The 21,057-nt window shown below is 43.2% G+C and overlaps 1 protein-coding gene across 1 annotated transcript; it reads right to left on the bottom strand.

Moving 5' to 3' along the window:
• Positions 1 to 13,768: 13,768 nt before the first annotated feature.
• On the bottom strand, positions 13,769 to 20,687 carry LOC135559089 (spermatogenesis-associated protein 2-like). The gene is made up of 3 exons (XM_064993456.1): positions 20,627 to 20,687; positions 17,603 to 18,437; positions 13,769 to 17,428 (listed from the first exon to the last, which is right to left on the bottom strand). The coding sequence occupies exons 2-3, from the start codon at positions 17,936 to 17,938 to the stop codon at positions 16,088 to 16,090; spliced, it is 1,677 nt and encodes a 558-aa protein (XP_064849528.1). The 5' UTR covers positions 17,939 to 18,437; positions 20,627 to 20,687; the 3' UTR covers positions 13,769 to 16,087.
• Positions 20,688 to 21,057: the final 370 nt, after the last annotated feature.

A 21,057-nucleotide genomic window follows, 5' to 3' on the forward strand; every position in this document is an offset into this window, starting at 1 on the left:
TTCTTGTGCTGATTTTACAAGCTTCAGCACTCCACGGTCCCATTCTGTGAGCTTGTGTTGCCTACCACTTCACAGCTGAGCCATTGTTGCTCCTAGACATTTCCACTTCACAATAACAGCACTTACAGTTGACCGGGGCAGCAAGAAGCAGGGCAGACATTTGACGAACTGTTGGAAAGGTGGAATCCTATGACGGTGCCACGTTAAAAGTCACTGAGCTCTTCAGTAAGGCCATTGCACTGCCAATGTTACCTATGGAGATTGCATGGCTGTGTGCTCAATTTTATACACCTGTCAGCAACGGGTGTGGCTGAAATAGCCTAATCCACTCATTTGAAGGGGTGTCTACACATTGTGTATACTTACACATATATACATACACACACAACCATTCAAAAGTTTTGCATCACTTAGAAATATCCTTGTTTTTTTGTCCATTAAAATAACATCAAAATGATCAGAAATACTGTAGACATTGTTAATGTTGTAAATCACTATTGTAGCTGGAAATGGCAGATTTTTTATGGAATATCTACATAGGCGTACAGAGGCCCATTATCAGCAACCATCACTCCTGTGTTCCAATGGCACGTTGTGTTAGCTAATCGCAGTTTATCATTTTAAAAGGCTAATATTCATCATTACAAAACCCTTTTGAAATTGTCAGCACATCTGAAAACTGTTCTTCTGATTAAAGAAGCAATACAACTGGCCTTCTGTAGACTAGTTGTGTATCTGGAGCATCAGCATTTGTGGGGTTGATTACAGGCTCAAAAGGGCCAGAAACAAATACATATCTTCTGAAACTTCAGTCAGTCTATTCTTGTTCTGAGAAATGAAGGCTATTCCATGTGAGAAATTGCCAAGAAACTGAAGATCTCGTACAACGCTGAGTACTACTCCCTTCACAGAACAGCGCAAACTGGCTCTAAACGGAATAGAAAGAGGAGTGGGAGGCCCCGGTGCACAACTGAGCAAGAGGACAAGTACATTAGAGTGTCTAGTTTGAGAAACAGACTCCTCACAAGTCCTCAACTGGCAGCTTCATTAAATAGTACCCACAAAACACCAGTCTCAATGTCAACAGTGAAGAGTCGACTCCGGGACTGTGGATGCTGGCCATCCACAAGTAACTTCCAGTTACCCCGGTACTTTTCTGAAAACAACATTTCATTAAATAACAAAAAAAGCTTAAAAAACTAGCCACTTATTTGCCTTCATAGTTTGTTTTCCATAAGGTTGACCATCATCCACATATCACATTTTTAGCAAACTTAGCTTTTTTGCATCAGCATTTGAACATATTTCTTAGGGTGTCTAGTTACACCATGTTACCCTACCTGCTGCCAAATTTATGTCTAAATCTATATTATGCTGTAAGCCTAAAACTGTATTTTTTTGTGAAGATTACACAAGTATTTTTAACATGATCATTTCAGAACAAATATCAGAAATCACCAGCTCATAGTTTCAATCTTTCTGCGCTTCTGATGTCATGTGCACTTCGGCCACTTCCTGTAGTCTCTCCCTATTTGTTATTTTAATAATATAAACGTGAGCGAAATTATTTTGAGGTGATGAATTACAATGGGTAATTTACTCTATTCTAATTCATGTATGATTATCATGCAAGCAATAGGTCTAGTGTGATTCAGCTTAGAGAGATAATGTCGTCTTTCTGGCTAATTGAGCTGGTATAATTGAAATTTTGTAACCACTCCTTCTTTCAATTAGGACTAGCTGTTCAAATCCCAAGGACATTGTATTCCTTTTTTTGTACTCCCTGATGAAGACCATGCAGCCGAATCTGTTTTTTTACTTTTTTCAAGACATACTAATAAAGACATGTTTTTTAAAACTTTTTTTTGATGACCAAGATATATGCCATATTCTAAAGACATTTTAATTAATTAACATCAAGGAAAGACATGAAGATGCAGTCAAGAGACTCATTTCTTTCTGATGACCAAGATATATTAATGTTGTATTTTTCATTATTCTTACAAGTTTTACCATCTCAATTGGGTTTATCGGGGGATTGTGGAAGCCAAGGTCATCTGATGCAGCACTCCATCAATAAATCTCCTTCTTGGTAAAAGCCCTAACACAGCCTGGAGGTGTGTTTTGGGTCATTGTCCTGTTGAAAAACAAATGATAGTCCCACTAAAAACACAAACCAGATGGGTTTGCCATCCCCACTGCAGAAATGATGTGGCAGCATCTGGTTTTATGGTAAATAAATTACAGACAGTGCTGCATCTTCAACATCACACCTCCTCCATGCAAAGACATGCAGTTAACCTATTTTGCTTCTCACAAAGACACAGGATTGGAACCAAAAATGTAAAATTAACCTCATCAACCAAAGTACAAATTTCCTCTAAATGTCCATTGCTCATGTTTGACCCAAAAGACCTGAGAGGGAGTAGGTGTGTCCAAAATGGGATGGTATTGGTTACACACATGACAATGTAATTTCAAAATGTTGTCTTCACTCTAGACAATGGAAAAATAATAAAAATATCCAGGTTAAGGCCAAGTCAACCCTTGAATGAGTAGGTGTGTCCAAAATGTTGACATGGTTCTGTGTGCAACCTCATAGCACACACACATACACACTACCGTTCAAAATGGGAAAAAAAATGTACTTGTTTTCCAAAAACATACAGTTGAATGTTACTGGAAGTTTACATACACAAAGGTTGGAGTCATTAAAACTTGTTTTTCAACCACTTTCTTGTTAACAAACTATAGTTTTGATATGTTGGTTAGGACACCTACTTTGTGCATGACAAGTAATTGGAGTCATTCCCACAATTATTTGTTGATTATTTAACTTATTTTTCACTGTATCACAATTCTTTAGTGGGTTGAAGTTTACATACACTAATTTAAACAGTTGGAAAATTCGAAAAGAAATCAATTTTTCCAAAAATTTGGCACTGTATTTCTTAGGGTGTCTAGTTAAACAATTTACCATGGATTTATGTCTAAATCAATAGCTTCTGATTTTTATTATTTTTAGGCTGATCAATTGAACAAATATCAGAAATTACCAGCTTAGTGAGTCAATTGGAGGTGTACCTGTGGATGTATTTCAAGGCCTACCTTCAAACTCAGTGCCTCTTTGCTTGACATCATGTAAAATCAAAAAAATCAGCCAAGACCTCAGAAAAACAAATTGGAGACCTCCACAAGTCTGGTTCATCCTTGGAAACAATTTCCAAATGCCTGAAGGTACCACATTCATCTGTACAAACAATAGTCGCATGTATAAACACTATGGGACCACGCAGCCGTCATGGTGCGAAAAGTGCAAATCAATCCAAGAACAACAGCAAAGGACCTTGTGAAGATGCTGGAGGAAACCTGTTCAAAAGTATCAATATCCACAGTAAAACGAGTCCTATATCAACATAACATGAAATCAACATAACATGAAAGGCCTTTCAACATTTCAGCAAGGAAGAAGCCACTTCCAAAACCGTAAAACTAAGGTTTGCAATTGCACATGGGGACAAAGATCGTACTTTTTTTAAAATGTCCTCTGGTCTGATGAAACAAAAATAGAATTGTTTGGCCATAATGACCATAGTTATGTTTGGAGGAAAAAGATATATTGCAAGCCGATGTAACACCATCCCATTCTTGAAGCACGGTGTTGGCAGCATCATGTTGTGAGGGTGCTTTGCTGCAGGAGGGACAAGTGCATTTCACAAAATAGATGGCATCATGAGGTTGGACAATTATGTGGATATATTGAAGCAACATCAAGACATCAGTCTGGAAGTTAAAGCTTGGTCTCAAATGGGTCTTCCAAAATGGACAATGACCCCAAGTATAAAGATGGGTTTGCTTAAGGACAACAAAAAGATTGTGGTAAAAATCCTAAATTTGTGGGCAAACTTAAGCAAAGACACAACATCAAATTCAATGCAGAATTGGATTCAAAGTCCTGACCTCAATCCCATGGAAAATTTGTGGGCAGAACTGAAAAAGTGTGTGCGAGCAAGGAGGCCTACAAACCTGACTCAGTTACAACAGCTCTGTCAAGAGCAATGGAAAATTCACCCAACTTATTGTGGGAAAAAGGCTACCCGAAAAATGTGTCCCAATTAAACAATTTAAAGGCAATGCAACCAAATACTAATTGAGTGTATGTAAACTTCTGACCCACTGGAAATGTGATGAAAGAAATAAAAGCTAAAATAAATCACTCTCTACAGTCCTGGCCAAAAGTTTTGAGAAGGACACCAATATAAATGTTCAAAGTTTGCTGCTTCAGTGTCTTTAGATATTTTTGTCAGATGTGAGAGTACTATAGTATAATTACAAGTGTTTCATGTCAAAGGCTTTTATTAACAATTACAGTGAGGGAAAAATAATTTGATCCCCTGCTTTTGATTTTGCCCACTGACCAAGAAATTTCAGTTCTATTCAATTTATTGAACTTCAAAATCCAGAAAAAATGGATGTCCAAGAAATTACTTGGTATTTTATCAATTTAATGAACAACAACAAAATCCAGAAAAAATGCATGTCAAAAATTGTATAAATTGATTTGCATTTTAATGGAGGAAAATAAGGACCCCTCTTTGACTTGTGATTGCCAACAAGGGTTTTGCCACAAGTACTGAGGTCAGACGTTACTTGTAGTTGGCCACCAGGTTTGCACACATCTCAGGAGGGATGTTGTCCCACTCCTCTTTACAGATGTTCTCCAATCATTAAGGTTGCGGCTGACGTTTGGCAATTCGAATCTTCAGCTCCCTCCACAGATTTTCTATGGGATTAAGGTCTGGAGACTGTTTAGGCCACTCCAGGACCTTAATGTGTTTCTTCTTGAGCCACTACTTTGTTGCCTTGGCCGTGTGTTTTGGGTCATTGTCACGCTGGAATACCCACCCACAAACCATTTAATGCCCTGGCTGAGGGAAGGAGGTTCTCACCCAAGATTTGACGGTACATGGCCCCGTCCATCGTCCCTTTGATGCGGTGAAGTTGTCCTGTCCACTGGTTGGAGTCATTAAAATGTTTCCACCTCCATGTTTTCGGTGAGGATGGTGTTCTTAAACAGCATTCCTCCTCCACCAAACACGGCAAATTTAGTTGATGCCAAAGAGCTCCATTTTGGTCTTATCTGACCACAACATTTTCCCCCAGTTGTCCTCTGAATCATTCAGATGTTCATTGGCAAACTTCAGACGGGCATGTATATGTGCTTTCTTGAGCAGGGGGACCTTACGGGCGCTGCAGGATTTCAGTCCTTCATGGCGTAGTGTGTTACCAATTGTTTTCTTGGTGACTATGGTCCCAGCTGCTTTGAGATCATTGACAAGATCCTCCAGTGTAGTTCTGGGCTAACTCCTCACCGTTCTCATGATCATTGCAACTCCATGAGGTGAGATCTTGCATGGAGCCCCAGGCCGAGGGAGATTGAGAGTTATTTTGTGCTTCTTCCATTTGCGAATAATCGCACCAACTGTTGTCACCTTCTCACCAAACTGCTTGGCGATGGTCTTGTAGCCCATTCCAGCCTTGTGTAGGTCTACAATCTTGTCCCTGACATCCTTGGAGAGCTCTTTGGTCTTGGCCATGGTGGAGAGTTTCGAATATGATTGATTGCTTCTGTGGACAGGTGTCTTTTATACAGGTAACAAACTGAGATTAGGAGCACTCCCTTTAAGAGTGTGCTCCTAATCTCAGCTGGTTACCTGTATAAAAGACACATGGGAGTCAGAAATCTTTCTGATTGAGAGGGGGTCAAATACTTTTTTCCGTCATTAAAATGCAAATCAATTTACAACATTTTTGACATGCGTTTTCCTGGATTTTGTTGTTGTTAATCTGTCTGTGTTCAAATACCATTAAAATTAGACTGAGCATTTCTTTGTCAGCAGGGGATCAAATACTTTGTTCCCTCACTATACGTGAAGTTGACGCAAGAGTCAATATTTGCAGTGTTGACCCTTCTTTTTCAAAGCCTCTACAATCCACCCTGGCATGCTGTCAATTAACTTCTGGGCCACATCCTGACTGATGGCTGCCCATTCTTGCATAATGAATGCTTGGAGTTTGTCAGAATTTGTGTGGGGGGGGGGGGGGGGTTATGTCCACCCGCCTCTTGAGGATTGACCACAAGTTCTCAATGGGATTAAATTCTGGGGAGTTTCCTGGCCATGGACCCAAAATATTGATGTTTTGTTCCCCGAGCCACTTAGTTTACATTTTTGCCTTATGGCAAGGTGCTCCATCATGCTGGAAAAGGCATTGTTCATCACCAAACTGTTCCTGGATGGTTGGGAGTAGATGCTCTCGGAGGATGTGTTTGTACCATTGTTGATTCATGGCTGCAAAATTGTGAGTGAGCCCACTCCCTTCGCTGAGAAGCAACCCCACACATGAATGGTCTCAGGATGCTTTACTGTTGGCATGACACAGGACTGATGGTAGCGCTCACCTTGTCTTCCCCGGACAAGCTTTTTTCCGACTGCCCCAAACAATCGGAAAGGGGATTCATCAGAGAAAATGACTTTACCCCAGTCCTCAGCAGCCCAATCTCTGTACCTTTTGCAGAATATCAGTCTGTCCCTGATGTTTTTCCTTGAGAGAAGTGACTTCTTTGCTGCCCTTCATGACACCAGGCCATCCTCCAAAAGTCTTCGCCTCACTATGCGTGCAGATACACTCACACCTGCCTGCTGCCATTCCTGAGCAAGCTCTGTACTGGTGGTGCCCCAATCCCGCAACTGATTCAACTTTAGGAGACGGTCCTGGCCCTTGCTGGACTTTCTTGTGCGCCCTGAAGCCTTCTTCACAACAATTGAAACGCTATCCTTGAAGTTCTTGATGATACGATAAATGGTTGATTTAGGTGCAATCTTACTGGCAGCAATATCCTTGCCTGTGAAGCCCTTTTTGTGCAAAGCAATGATGATGGCATTTGTTTCCTTGCAGGTAACCAAGATTGACAGAGGAAGAACAATGATTCCAAGCACCACCCTCCTTTTGAAGCTTCGAGTCTGTTTTTCAAACTCAATCAGCAGAGTGATCTCTCTTCAGGGCTGAAATGCAGTGGAAATGGTTTTTGGGGATTCAGATCATTTGCATGGCAAAGAGGGACTTTGCAAAGAATTGCAATTCATCTGATCACTCTTCATAACATTCTGGAGTATATGCAAATTGCCATCATACAAACTGAAAATGAATAGTTGTGTCATTCAAAACTTTTGGCCACGACTGTACTATTATTCTGACATTTCACATTCTTAAAATAAAGTGGGAATCCTAACTGACCTAAGACAGGGAATTCTTTAGACGATTAAATGTTAGGAATTGTGAAAAACTGAGTTTAAATGTATTTGGCTAAGGCGTATGTAAACTTCCGACTTCAACTGTACATGAAATGAGTTGCAAAATGAATAGCAAATATAGTCAAGACATTGACAAGGTTATAAATAATGATTTTTAATTTAAATAATAAATTGTGTCCTTTAAACTTTGCTTTCATCAAAGAATCTTCCATTTGCAGCAATTACATGCAGACCTTTGGCATTCTAGTTGTCAATGTGTTGAGGTAATCTGAAGAGATTTCACACCATGCTTCCTGAAGCACCTCCCACAAGTTGAATTGGCTTGATGGGCACTTCTTACCTACCATACGGTCAAGCTGCTCCCACAACAGCTCAATAGGGTTGAGATCCTATTACTGTGCTGGCCACTCCATTATAGACAGAATACCAGCTGACTGCTTCTTCCCTGAATAGTTCTTGCATAGTTTGGAGCTGTGCTTGGGTCATTGTCCTGTTGTAGGAGGAAATTGGCTCCAATGAAGCACCGTCCACAGGGTATGGCATGGCTTTGCAAAATGGAGTGATAGCCTTCCTTCCTCAAGATCCCTTTTACCCTGTACAAATCTCCCTCTTTACCACTACCAAAGAACCCCAGACCATCACATTGCCTCCACCATGCTTGACAGATGGCGCCAAGCACACCTCCAGCATATTTTAATTTCTTTCAGATTCTCACAAATGTTTCTCTTTGTGATCCGAACACCTCATTAAACTTAGATTTGTCTGTCCATAACACTTTTATTCCAATCTTCCTCTGTCCAGTGTCTGTGTTCTTTTGCCCATCTTAATCTTTTTATTAGCCAGTCTGAGATATGGCTTTTTCTTTGCAACTCTGCATAGAAGGCCAGCATCCCAGAGTCGCCTCTTCACTGTTGACGTTGAGACTGGTGTTTTGCGGGTAGTATTTAATGAATGAGGACTTGTGAGGCATCTGTTTGTCATACTAGACACTAATGTACTTGTCTTCTTGCTCAGTTGTGCACCGGGGCCTCCCACTCATTCTATTCTGTTTAGAGGCAGTTTGCGCTGTTCTGTGAAGGGAGTAGTAGACAGCGTTGTACGAGATCTTCAGTTTCTTGGCAATTTATTTTTTTCTTCTTAATTTCTCAGAACAAGAATAGACTGACGAGTTTCAGAAGATAGGTATTTGTTTCTGGCTATTTTGAGTCTGTAATCGAACCCACAAATGCTGATGATCCAGATACTCAACTAGCCTAAAGGCCAGCTTTATTGCTTCTTTAAATCAGCACAACTATTTTCAGCTGTGCTAACATAATTGCAAAAGTGTTTTCTATTAGCCTTTTAAAATTATAAACTTGGATTAGCTAACACAACATGCCATTGGAACACAGGAGTGATGGTTGCTGATAATGGGCCTCTGTACGCCTATGTAGATATTCCATAAAAAAAAATCTGCCGTTTCCAGCTACAATAGTCATTCAAATATATAAATAAACTCAGCAAAAAAGAAGCGTCCTCTCACTGTCAACTGCATTTATTTTCTGCAAATGAACGTGTAAATATGTGTATGAACACAACAAGATTCAACAACTGAAACTGAAAAAGTTCCACAGACATGTGACTAACATAAATGGAATAATGTGTTCCTGAACAAAGGAGGGGGTGTCAAAATCAAAAGTAACAGTCAGTATCTGGTGTGGCCACCAGCTGCATTAAGTACTGCTCCTCCTCATGTCCTCATGGACTGCACCAGATTTGCCAGATCTTGCTGTGAGATGTTATCCCACTCTTTCACCAAGGCACCTGCAAGTTCCCGGACATTTCTAGTGGGAATGGCCCTTGCCCTCACCCTCCGATCCAACAGGTCCCAGACGTGCTCAATGGGATTGAGATCCGGGCTCTTCACTGGCCATGGCAGAACACTGACATTCCTGCCTTGCAGGAAATCACACACAGAACGAGCAGTATGGCTGGTGACATTGTCATGCTGGAGGGTCATGTCAGGATGAGCCTGCAGGAAGGGTACCACATGAGGGAGGAGGATGTCTTCCCTGTAATGCACAGCGTTGAGATCACCTGCAATGACAACAAGCTCAGTCCGATGATGCTGTGACACACCGCCCCAGACCATGACGGACACTCTACTTCCAAATCGATCCCACTCCAGAGTACAGGCCTCGGTCTAACACTCAAGCCTTCAATGAAAAAACCCTGAATCCGGCCATCACCCGTAGTGAGACAAAACCGCGACCCGTCAGCGAAGAACCGTTTTGCCAGTCCTGTCTGGTCCAGCGACGGTGGATGTGCCCATAGGCGACTTTGTTGCCGGTGTTGTCTGGTGAGGGTCTGCCTTACAACAGGCCTACAAGACCTCAGTCCAGCCTCTCTCAGCCTATTGCGGACAGTCTGAGCACTGATGGAGGAATTGTGCGTTCCTTGCGTAACTAGGGGAGTTGATGTTGCCATCCTGTACCTGTCCCGCAGGTGTGATGTTCGAATGTACCGATCCTGTGCAGGTGTTGTTACACATGGTCTGCCACTGCGAGGACGATCAGCTGTCCATCCTGTCTCCCTGTAGCTCTGTCTTAGAAGTCTCACAGTACTGACATTGCAATGTATTGCCCTGGCCACATCTGCAGTCCTCATGCCTCCTTGCAGCATACCAAGGCACGTTCACGCAGATGAGCAGGGACCCCGAGCATCTTTCTTTTGGTGCTTTACAGAGTCAGTAGAAAGGCCTCTAGTGTCCTAACCTTTCATAACTGTGACCTTAATTGCTTACCGTCTGTAAGCTGTTAGTGTTTTAATGACCGTTCCACAGTTGCATGTTCATTAATTGTTTATGGTTCATTGAACAAGCAAGGAAACAGTGTTTAAATGCTTTACAATGAAGATCTGTTTAGTTATTTGGATATTCACGAATTATCTTTGAAAGAGACGGGGCTGAAAAAGGGACGTTTCTTTTTTTGCTGTGTTCACACACATTCAAGTTGAAGTCGGATGTTTACATACACTTAGGTTGGAGCCATTAAAACTTGTTTTTCAACCACTCCACAAATGTATTGTTAACCTATAGTTTTGGCAAGTCAGTTAGGAGATCTACTTTGTTCATGACAAGTCATTTCTCCAACAATTGTTTACAGACAGATTATTTCACAATTCCAATGGGGCAGAAGTTTACATACAGCAAGTTGACTTTGCCTTTAAAAAAATCTTGGAAAATTCCAGAAAATTACTTCAGAAGCTTCTGATAGGCTAATTGACATTATTTGAGTCAATTGGAGCTGCATCTGTGGATGTATTTCAAGGCCTGCCTTCAAACTCAGTGTCTCTTTGCTTGACATAATGGGAAAATCAAAAGAAAATCAGACAGGACCCCAGAAAAACAAATTGTAGACCTCCACAAGTCTGGTTCATCCTTGGGAGCAATTTCCAAATGCCTGAAGGTACCACGTTCATCTGTACAAACAATAGTACGCAACTATAAACACCATGGGACCACGAAGCCATCATACCGCTCAGGAAGGAGACGCGTTCTGTCTCCTAGAGATGAACAGAATTCGATGCGAAAAGTGCAAATCAATCCCAGAACAGCAGCAAAGGACCCTGTGAAGATGCTGGAGAAAACAGGTACAAAAGTATCTATATGCACAGTAAAACGAGTCCCATATCAACATAACCTGAAAGGCTGCTCAGCAAGGAAGAAGCCACTGCTCCAAAACTGCCATAAAAAAAACAGACTACGGTTTACAATTGCACATGGGGGCAAAGATTGTACTTTTTGGAGAAATGTCTTCTGGTCTAATGAAACAAAAATAGAACTATTTGGCCATAATGACCATCGTTATGTTTGGAGGAAAAGGGGGAGGCTTGCAAGTCGAAAAACACCATCCCAACAGTTAATCACGGGGGTTGGCAGCCTCATGTTGTGGGGTGCTCTGTTGCAGGAGGGACTGGTGCACTTTACAAAATAGATGGCATCACGAGGGAGGAAAATTAGGTGGATATATTGAAGCAACATCTTAAGACGTCAGTCAGGAAGTTAAAGCTTGGTCTCAAATGGGTCTTCCAATTTGACAATGACCCCAAGCATACTTCCAAAGTTGTGGTCAAATGGCTTAAGGACAACAAAGTCAAGGTATTGGAGTGGCCATCAAAGCCCTGACCTCAATCCCATAGAATGTATGTGGGCAGAACTGAAAAAGCATGTGCGAGCAAAGAGGCCTAAAAACCTGACTCAGTTACACCAGCTCTGTCAGGAGGAATGGGCCAAAATTCACCCAACTTATTGTGGGAAGCTTGTGGAAGGCTGCCCGAAACATTTGACCCAAGTTCAACAATTTAAAGGCAATGCTACCAAATACTAATGGAATGTATGTAAACTTCTGACCCACTGGGAATGTGAATAAATAAATAAAAGCTGAAATATATAATTCTCTATTATTCTGACATTTCACATTCTTAAAATAAAGTGGTGATCCTAACTGACCTAAGACAGGGAATTTTTACTAGAATTAAATGTCAGGAATTGTGAAAAACTAAGTTTAAATGTATTGGGCTAAGGTGAATGTAAACTTCCGACTTCAACTGTACATACTTTTCACCAATTTACAATGTTGGCTATTTTCCCCGTCATCTCCCCCTGTATGGCCGCGTAGGGATAGTGGGAATTGAATCCCTCTACACACACATTCTGCGATGCTCCTCAGTGTCAACAGGTGGAGGGGGAGGAGAGGGGGTAAAGTTAAGGTTCCGGGCTGGGTCTACAGAGCATGCCGGGTGAGGAGAGGATTTGGGGGTCGGGGCAACACCACCACTTTTCATACTGGTAAGATAACCACAAAGAGAGAAAAGGGATGATTGATTTCTCTGTCACATAGGAAGTTTCATGTGTGAAAAAATATATACAAATGACAGCGAATCAAATTGGCGGCATCAAAGCTGCTCAATGACATTTTGTCATGGGCTTGCTGTGACTACTAGTTTGTCATTTGTTTCTATTTCTCTACTGGCTAGAATATAGAGTAGGTTATGCCCAATGGCCTCTTCTCTCTGTGTTCCTTTTGGTCTGTGAAGACAATGGGTGTTTCTTTCATGCATATTCAGTACAGATTCTGCAGAGATTTTAAGTGTGTCCTATTGGTTCCTGAGATGTTAACATGTTTCTAGCCAGACATTGTAAAGATATGATACTCTGCACAGAAGCTGTGTCTGTGACAGAAACAAACAGTGGGACGTGACAGCCAACTAGAGATCACCTCAGCTGGCCTTCTCAGAGCACCGGTGAAAGAGCTCCTGGAAAGAAGAACATTTATAGGTATTGGAACATATCCATCTCTTTGGCCCGTTCGGAAACATCACTAGATGAACGAGGAGAAGAGGTCAAAAGTGAATTGCACTGCTCCTTAAGGCCACTCTAGGAAGACATTTCAACCAAGCTCCAAAAAATGCAGTAGCACACTTCCTTGAGGTAATGACTAATGTAATGCATTCCTCTATATAGCTTTCACCAAGTAATAGAACAAGCAATTACAGTACATCATTGAGGAAAGGATTTCAGTTGGCCTTTTTAAAACGGACTCCGTTGGGGATCCGTAGAGCTGAAATTTAGTATACTCTAAATGCCGGGATGTCATACTCATTTCTTCTTTTAAACAATTTGAATTTGCTGCACACGAGGAAGAGTCGTCCGTCTTGAGATCCACGTGTCTTACAGCAGCTGATAATCATCTGAGGGGGACGTCACCAAAATGTCTTACAGCAGCTGATAATCATCTGAGGGGGACGTCACCAAAATGTCTTACAGCAGCTGATAATCATCTGAGGGGGACGTCACCAAAATGTCTTACAGCAGCTGATAATCATCTGAGGGGGACGTCACCAAAATGTCTTACAGCAGCTGATAATCATCTGAGGGGGACGTCACCAAAATGTCTTACAGCAGCTGATAATCATCTGAGGGGGACGTCACCAAAATGTCTTACAGCAGCTGATAATCATCTGAGGGGGACGCACCAAAATGTCTTACAGCAGCTGATAATCATCTGAGGGGGACGTCACCAAAATGTCTCACAGCAGCTGATAATCATCTGAGGGGGACGTCACCAAAATGTCTCACAGCAGCTGATAATCATCTGAGGGGGACGCACCAAAATGAACGTATGGTGGGAAATAACAAGTGCACATTAGATGACGCATTAGGCGTCACCACAGTAGGATGAGCCTAGTATCCTGACATGTTGCTTACTGCATGTTTTTACAACACAGTACATTATTAACGCTCTAACCACTTGGCTACCTGCCGCCCCAATAGTGCATAGACGCTGACAAAAATCACCCTTCTCTAGCTAGAGCGGTTGTTGAAAGAATAATGTAAGACAGCAGTGGCCAATTGGGTTCATCAGCCAGAAACAAAACACTTCCCTTTGTGTGTTGTGTATTTTTCTAACCCATAACCTTATCCACAAGTCTCTTTATTAAACTGTGAATTTTACAGTCCTGTGTTCTTCATCACTCACCACATAAGGATTGCAGCATGGCCAGAACGTTTAACTTTGTAAGTGTGAAGTGTCATGACGTTTGCCCACAGGTAGACCTATGTGTAGCAGAGTCTAAATCACCCCTGCAGCTACTGTTTGCCCATATTAAGTAAATGAACTGAACTGTGGGTCGGGTTATAGAGTATTTCACCCCAATGTACACCCTTTATAAAGATTAGCAAAAATGTATTAAATCAATTAAAATACTGAGCAATATTTTATGCCACAAAAAAAAGGGAATTTATATTTCATACTAACATAACTATTTAGAGAAATAAAATTCCCAAAGGGATGATAGACCATTGCTCTATACAGACCATTCCTCTATACAGACCATTGCTCTATACAGAATCCTTTGTTTATGGACGTTCCTCTTCAATTCAAACAAACCACAGGTTTTCAATTGGATAGAAGTCCTGAGACAGATTGACATTGCAAAATTGCACAATTTTTGTGAATTTTGATGTGTACTTGGGATTATTGTGTTGCTGAAAGTTCATGATACTGTTGACCTTATTTAACTAGGCAAGTCAGTTAAGAACAAATTCTTATTTAAAATGATGGCCTAAGAACAGTGGGTTAACTGCCTTGTTCAAGGGAAGAGCAACAGATTTTTATCTTGTCAGCTCGAGGATTCGATCTTGCAACCTTCTGAATCAAATTTTATTGGTCACATACACATGGTTAGCAGATGTTAATGCGAGTGTAGCGAAATGCTTCTGGCTACTCGTCCAATGCTCTAACCACTAGGCTACCTGCCGCCCCCACCTTAAGGGCCCCAGGACCAGTGGAAGCAAAATAGCCCCATAACATCAAAGATCCACCACCATATTTTACAGTAAGAATGTTATTTTCTGCATTCTCATTTCAAGGCCAAACCCACCACTGGTGTGCATGGCCAAAGACATTTATTTTCACCTCTGACCAAAGCAGCAGCTACAAAACAAATGCCAATGTCATTCAGTAAACTCCAAGTGTTTACATTAGTTAATTGACATGAAAATAGGTATTCTTGGCACATTCTTTTCAGCAGACAGTATAGCTCAGTATTTGATTTATTTTGCTTATCTTTATCAAGGGTGTCAATAGTTTCAAACCCCACTGTAAATAGGAGAAGGAACAGGTTGTAAAACACTAACTGAAGATCAGTTGGGAGAATTACCATCTGGGTAAGCTGTCATAAACAGAAACTTCTCCCTGTCATAAACAGAAACTTCTCCCTGTCATAAACAGAAACTTCTCCCTGTCATAAACAGAAACTTCTCCCTGTCATAAACAGAAACTTCTCCCTGTCATAAACAGAAACTCCTCCCTGTCATAAACAGAAACTCCTCCCTGTAGTGTCTAAATGCCAGTGTAGCAAAGAGTGAAGTTCATATATATTTTCGGGACTGTCACTGGCTTTAGACTTCATTTCTTAGGGTCCTCCAGTTTATTGGATTACTAACAACAGCCACCTCCAAGAAGCTGGATGACATATCAGCATGATAGCAATGAGAATTTAGGTGTGTTGTGAAAATGTAACTGATACAACAAAACATCTCCAATTTCCACAGCAGCATGTAAACCTCAGCCATACACTTTAAATATTTAAGGGTAAATGTACAAGTGATTGTTCTTTAAATAGTGGTCAGTTGCCATAATAGTCGGTCTCAAAATATCCCTTTAAAGCATCAACCCCCACACCAAATGTTCACTCCAGCCTCTTTCACCACCCAACGAACAGTCTTACATTGATCTACGGAATGAACCATTGAAAATATATACTATTTAATTCCAGTGTAAGTTCAGTGTTCTTTCCTATTGGTTTTCAAGGTTAAAAAGTTCATCAGTGCACACAATCCAGTTTCAGAACTCTTCTGTACGACACATCTAACGGAGTCTCCTCGGCTGACAAGTTATGTCAGCTTGTGTTTTGTTTGGGCGGCTTTCCTTCGAGCCGCCTGGCGCGTTTCGTTTGAAGGAGGAATAGATTTAAGGGATTGGGAAGCCCTACGACGTCACATGACTAAGCTAGAGGGGGTGGAGCAGTAAGGAAGAGGAGGAACCAGTTAAAAAAGCATGATCTTTTACAAGGCAGAGAGAGAGGACTCCCTATGAACATGTGTAATGTATGTATTCCAGAGGCATACATCTAATAGAGACGATATGAGGGAGGGGAGGAAAGAAAGGGCAGGGGAGAGTGCAAGGGTACAAGCGAAGGGTGAGAGGAAAGTGAGAGAGTTCACTCCCTGCTCATCGGTACACCAGGTGTGATATGGTTCCAGACTTAAAGTTGAGCTGATGGTTGGGGACAAAGCTGTGCTGGGGGTTTTTACGTGTGCACAAGTCTTTGCCGTACAGGCTAATGCACGAGTCACACGATACCTTGGAGCAGTTCACACAGGTGTGAGACGCGCCCGGCTTGTTACAGAACCCGCACCGCGACCCCCCCAGACTTGCTCGGTCAGCATTGGCTACCGACTTGCTGGGAAACAGCTTGGTGGCCATAAGGGGTTTCTCTACCATCTGGGGGTGGGGGTGGGTGTGCTGTTGGGTGAGGGTGAGGGGATGAGGGTGCATATGGGGGTGGGGAGAGTGGGTGTTGGAGTATACTGACAGCTTCTCCTTGACTGGGAGGTAGCCATCCATAGGGCGGGGTGATTTGGGGGTTGGGTACTCCTGCAGGCCACAACAGGGGGAGGGGTCGATGTCGCGACAGGCCGGGCACAAGATCATGTCACACCTAGGGCAGGAGGCCAGGCTGGAGCAGCCCAGGCCACAACCCTGACACTTCACCCCCAGAGAAGAGAGTCCGCCATGGGCTTTGAACGCCCAGCCATCCCTGGCATCCCAGGGTTCCCTGGATGAAGGTCTGGAAGGCGTCTGTCGACCTCCAACCCCAGGCCCACCCCTCTCTGTGTACAGATCAATCTCATCCAATGAGGAGAGGTGGTAGGAGGAGTAGGCATCAACAGAGGGCGGTGATTGGATAGGGAAGAAGTCAGCCAAGGGGCTGAAAGAAGGCGGGGCAGCCACAGAAAACATGGATATGGAGGTGCTGGGCCTGATGATCTCATCCTTCATGTCCTCCTCTGCATCCACAAACAGAGGTTCCTTCCTAAGGCTCAGAGAGGCTTTCAGGACAGGCTTACTGGCTGTGTGCCAATGCCCAGCTCCATCCGTCACATCCACTGACTTGGACGGCCTTCCCCCTCTCCTCAGATGGTGAGGGTGACCTATGTCCACTGGTCGCACAGAGAGCCGGGCCATGTCAGCCCCGAGGCTGTCCCGCCGCCGAAGGACCTCGGCACAGCCGGCTGCGTCGTCCCGGCAGCCCCTCCGTTGCTCCAGGGCCTCCAGCTCAGAGGCTGAGCCCCGGGCCAGAGCCACCACCTCCCCAAGGAGACGACACTCTGCCTGGGCCAGGAAGAGTTCGAAGGCTAGCTGCCGGAGGTGGGCCGGGCCACCAGGGTGGTCCCGGACATGGAACTGGAGCTCGTGTTCATGGGAGTAGCCCATGGAACGCAGGAGGGAACGGAGATCGGCGTCGCACAAGACAGCCTGAAGGTGGTAGACATACGGGCCTGTGAAAGTCTAGAAGAGGGAGACAAAGGAGGACACAATTATTAAGGACTGTTCCAGCAAATTCATTGAAATGCAATACAATGTTTAACCTCAGGGACCATATTAATATAGGACAACAATCCTGCCATCAGAACAGTCAGATGAGAGAAACAAGTCCATTCCAGAAGCTTTAGATGATGGTACCTTGATGCAGCGGAACTCTTTCTTCCAGGGGAAGAGCAGCAGGTTGGTGCAGACCATCTCCAGGGTGAGGAAGGCTCTCTCCAGGCCACGCAGACTGCAGCCTCTCAGGCAGCGCATGGCATTCTCCACCACCTCATAGAAGCGCACCATGCGGAACCTCTGGCCCGGGTCTGGCTGGTAGGCCCCCAGCAGGGCCGTGGCCGTGGAGAGTAGGGCCTCGCTGCCCCTCTGTGATGTGCCTTTCCCAGGGCCCGCATTCCCCCCTCCGTCCTCCAGCCGCCTCTCCAGGCATGCCACGTACCTCCGGAACAGGTCCTCTTGCAGTTTAGCATCCATTGGCAGCGCAGCAGTGAACTGCTCAGCCGTGACACTCCCCTCTCATGCCAAGGACCGGGACGACACTCAGCAGCCCCTCTCTGCCGCCATCTCAGGACATGCACACAAATAGACTCCGCTGAGGATTTTGCGAAATGCACTAGAAAACGCCTCTGGCCTCAATCAGGAAGCGGTCACCATTCTAAAGACGAAAGGGGATCGGTAGTAGTATTGAACTTAACTGCTTCCTGGTTTAGGGTAATTGGGGTGGTTAGGCTTTTGCCTGTAAGACCACCCTCTGCTTTGGGGCATCTCTGGTAAATTTTATTAGCAGTCTATGTGGGCTCTCCAGGGAAAATGTGGGAAATAAAATGAGGTCAGAGGGGGCTGGTGGTTCACAGTTTGGTGGTCCTGAGTTGCATCTGGAGCTCTAGCCTCTGCCCTGTCAAAAGTAGTGAATTCAAGGTCACCAGGCAGAGAAGGTCACGATCATGATGTTGTGCATTTTTTAAACTCCAAGCTGCAACGACAAAAGAGGGATATGCGGTAGGATATTGAACACACATATGCGCACACCACACACACTTCACTGTGCCAATAAAGATGACGTATTGAGCTTGGGACATTTCCCTTCTTTCTCTGCATTCATGCAATGCTGACATCAGGTGACACAGAAGCAGCCAAATATGTTCCAAACATGCTAAATGGCCCATTGAAACAAAGGGGGTAGAGAACATCGATCTCAGTGTGTGTGTGCGTGATTGAGGGGAAGGGAATGTGTATCCTAGTGAGTGACACACCCCCTCTGTTACTGACACTAAATGTGCAGTGTGTAGCATGGATGGATGTATGTTTTGCCCCACAGTGCACTAAATAGCTAGCTAACCATTTAGCAAAAAACTGCACTCACATCCACTTTGCATGAATGATCAACAGAAAAATGAACAGCTCAAAAGGCAGATGGCTACATGGTATGCTGATTCATGAATAGAGCAAGCTCTGAAGTTACCTATATTACCTGCATAATTGTATGGATTTCAAAATAGAGAAATATAATTGACAATGTTTTACCATGCAGTCTGACCTAAAATGTAAATTAATCTCAAATCTGCATTTCACAGCAATATCCTTTTGACATTCAAATTAGTGTTTGCATCAGTGTAAGGTTTAGCTACCTATAGGGCTGCAAATATGCTGGCAAATTCTAGGACAATGAAGTTCAGAGTTTTTCCCCCATCCCAAAAAAATCCAGGCCAAAAATGAAAACAAAGCAGACCAAACTCTTTGTCCTATAAAATGTTGTGCGCTATAGCTTGGACAATAAATACATGTGACTCTGGATGACAACATAATGACGTTAGTTTCCAACATTAGGGCTGTTTTCCTAAAGAAATTAAATATGCTTTGTGTTTCCTTCCCACGATACTAACTACTTTCACAATACTTGTATCATCCCGGCACTTGCTAATTCTGCAATTCTATTCATCCAGATCGCTGTAAATAAAATGATCAACATGCAACAATTTCAAAATCGAAAGGCATAACTAAGAGATGGCTATATTTGAATTGAAAAGGGAATCAGCAAATCACTGCTACTGCCTTGTTTAGTATTGGCCATCTACCATAAACATTGTCCCACAAGGAGATGAGTTGATAAATGTTCTAATCTATCGACATGTAGTATACCCAAGTGTGTTGTGTTTTTTTTTTTTTTTAGAAGAGTGCAAATGGCACATAGCAGCAGCCAATTATCCCAGTTCCATTGATTTCCATACATTCTTGACATGAGTGATTAATCTGCGTGTGCAATTGAGTATAGTGGAACAACCTAATCAATTTCAGTCTGGAGTACCGCTTGGTAAATGTTAAACTGCATGAGCAGTTTAAAAAGGTACTAATTTGGCAAAACACAAGTCATCTGAACACAAGTGTGACAGGTGTTTATAGGGAACATTTTTATGCATTGGTCTTCAACATATCACAACATATTTCAGAATAATTATTGTGAATTGGGACATTTAAAACCGTTGTTTCGACACTCACTGCTATAAATTATATTTAAAAAATAAACAACAGGAAGCAGAAACAGTACCATTTTCAACTTGTATTCTAGGAATATAAAAATTGTACTTCAAAGATAATTATTTTACATGAAACCACTGAATGAACCCAAAAACGTGCTATGATTTAATATTAGTGAAAATGTGTTTGACCTGGCGAAACTATTTGGTGACCGAGATTGAAGGCAAAAAGGACCAGCTGCGCAAGGGACGAACTTCTAGTACTCCGCTTAGCAAGCTAGCTAACTAGTTAGCATCTGAAAACACACAACCACCTGGGTTAGCTTGCCGACCATGTTAGCCTGCGTTATTCCCACCAGTTAACCACGACTAAAACGTTATTATACATCGAATTGAACAATAACGCCTTGCAACGTTAACAATGGTCAGCTGGGTACGCAGTGGAAGTGTCATGTACAAGCCAGAGCTGGCAAGCTGTGGTGCTAATGGGCGTTAGCCACAGGAGCTAACTACCGTTAGCTAGGAACTGTTTGATGGTCCCCAGCCGCACAGAGAACGGACATCTCTGGGCCCTTCACACATGTCCAGACAGACGCGTCAAAGGCGAGCTATGCATGTTTAATGTTCTGCTGTTGTAAAACCTGTTTCATCAGAGTGAGAGAGACGCCACGGACATTCAGCACCTTACCTTTTCCGCTGTACTGCTGGAAATCCCCGTGGCCTCAGTGCGCAGGCTCCCGGTTGTGACAGTTCATCCGGATCAGCTGGCGCACGGGCACTCTCCGGAGAGGGGCTTGGCCCTGTTCAGGAACGCGCCTGGAGACGACGGTAGAACGGCCACTCGCCCGGAATAAAGACGGGTTGATTGCTGTGGGTGAGGCTCCACTTTAAAGAGGAGGGAGTACAGGGCTGTCTCTCGAGGAGGCTAAGAAATCATTTAGGCTGGGAAAAGTTGAACCTTTTCAGAAGGGGGAGGATTGGAGGGAAAGAGAGAGGAGGTTGAAAAGACTGAGGAAGGCAGAGGATGGGTTTGAGTCTGTTGAAACAAGCAATAACAGAAAAAAAGACTCATTTTACAGTGGGTCCGCCATGGTTCTGTATAGCCTGCTTATGCGAATA

Source organism: Oncorhynchus masou, chromosome 17, assembly GCF_036934945.1.
Source record: "Oncorhynchus masou masou isolate Uvic2021 chromosome 17, UVic_Omas_1.1, whole genome shotgun sequence".
Classification (NCBI taxonomy): Eukaryota; Metazoa; Chordata; class Actinopteri; order Salmoniformes; family Salmonidae; genus Oncorhynchus; species Oncorhynchus masou.

What these genes read in the sequence shown, in the direction of transcription:
- LOC135559089 (XM_064993456.1), bottom strand. Translation starts at nt 17,938, where the DNA reads ATGGATGCTAAACTGCAAGAGGACCTGTTCCGGAGGTACGTGGCATGC. An exon ending in AAGAGTTCCGCTGCATCAAG is followed by an intron (nt 17,429 to 17,602) that starts GTACCATCATCT and finishes TCCCTCTTCTAG; the next exon opens with ACTTTCACAGGCCCGTATGT.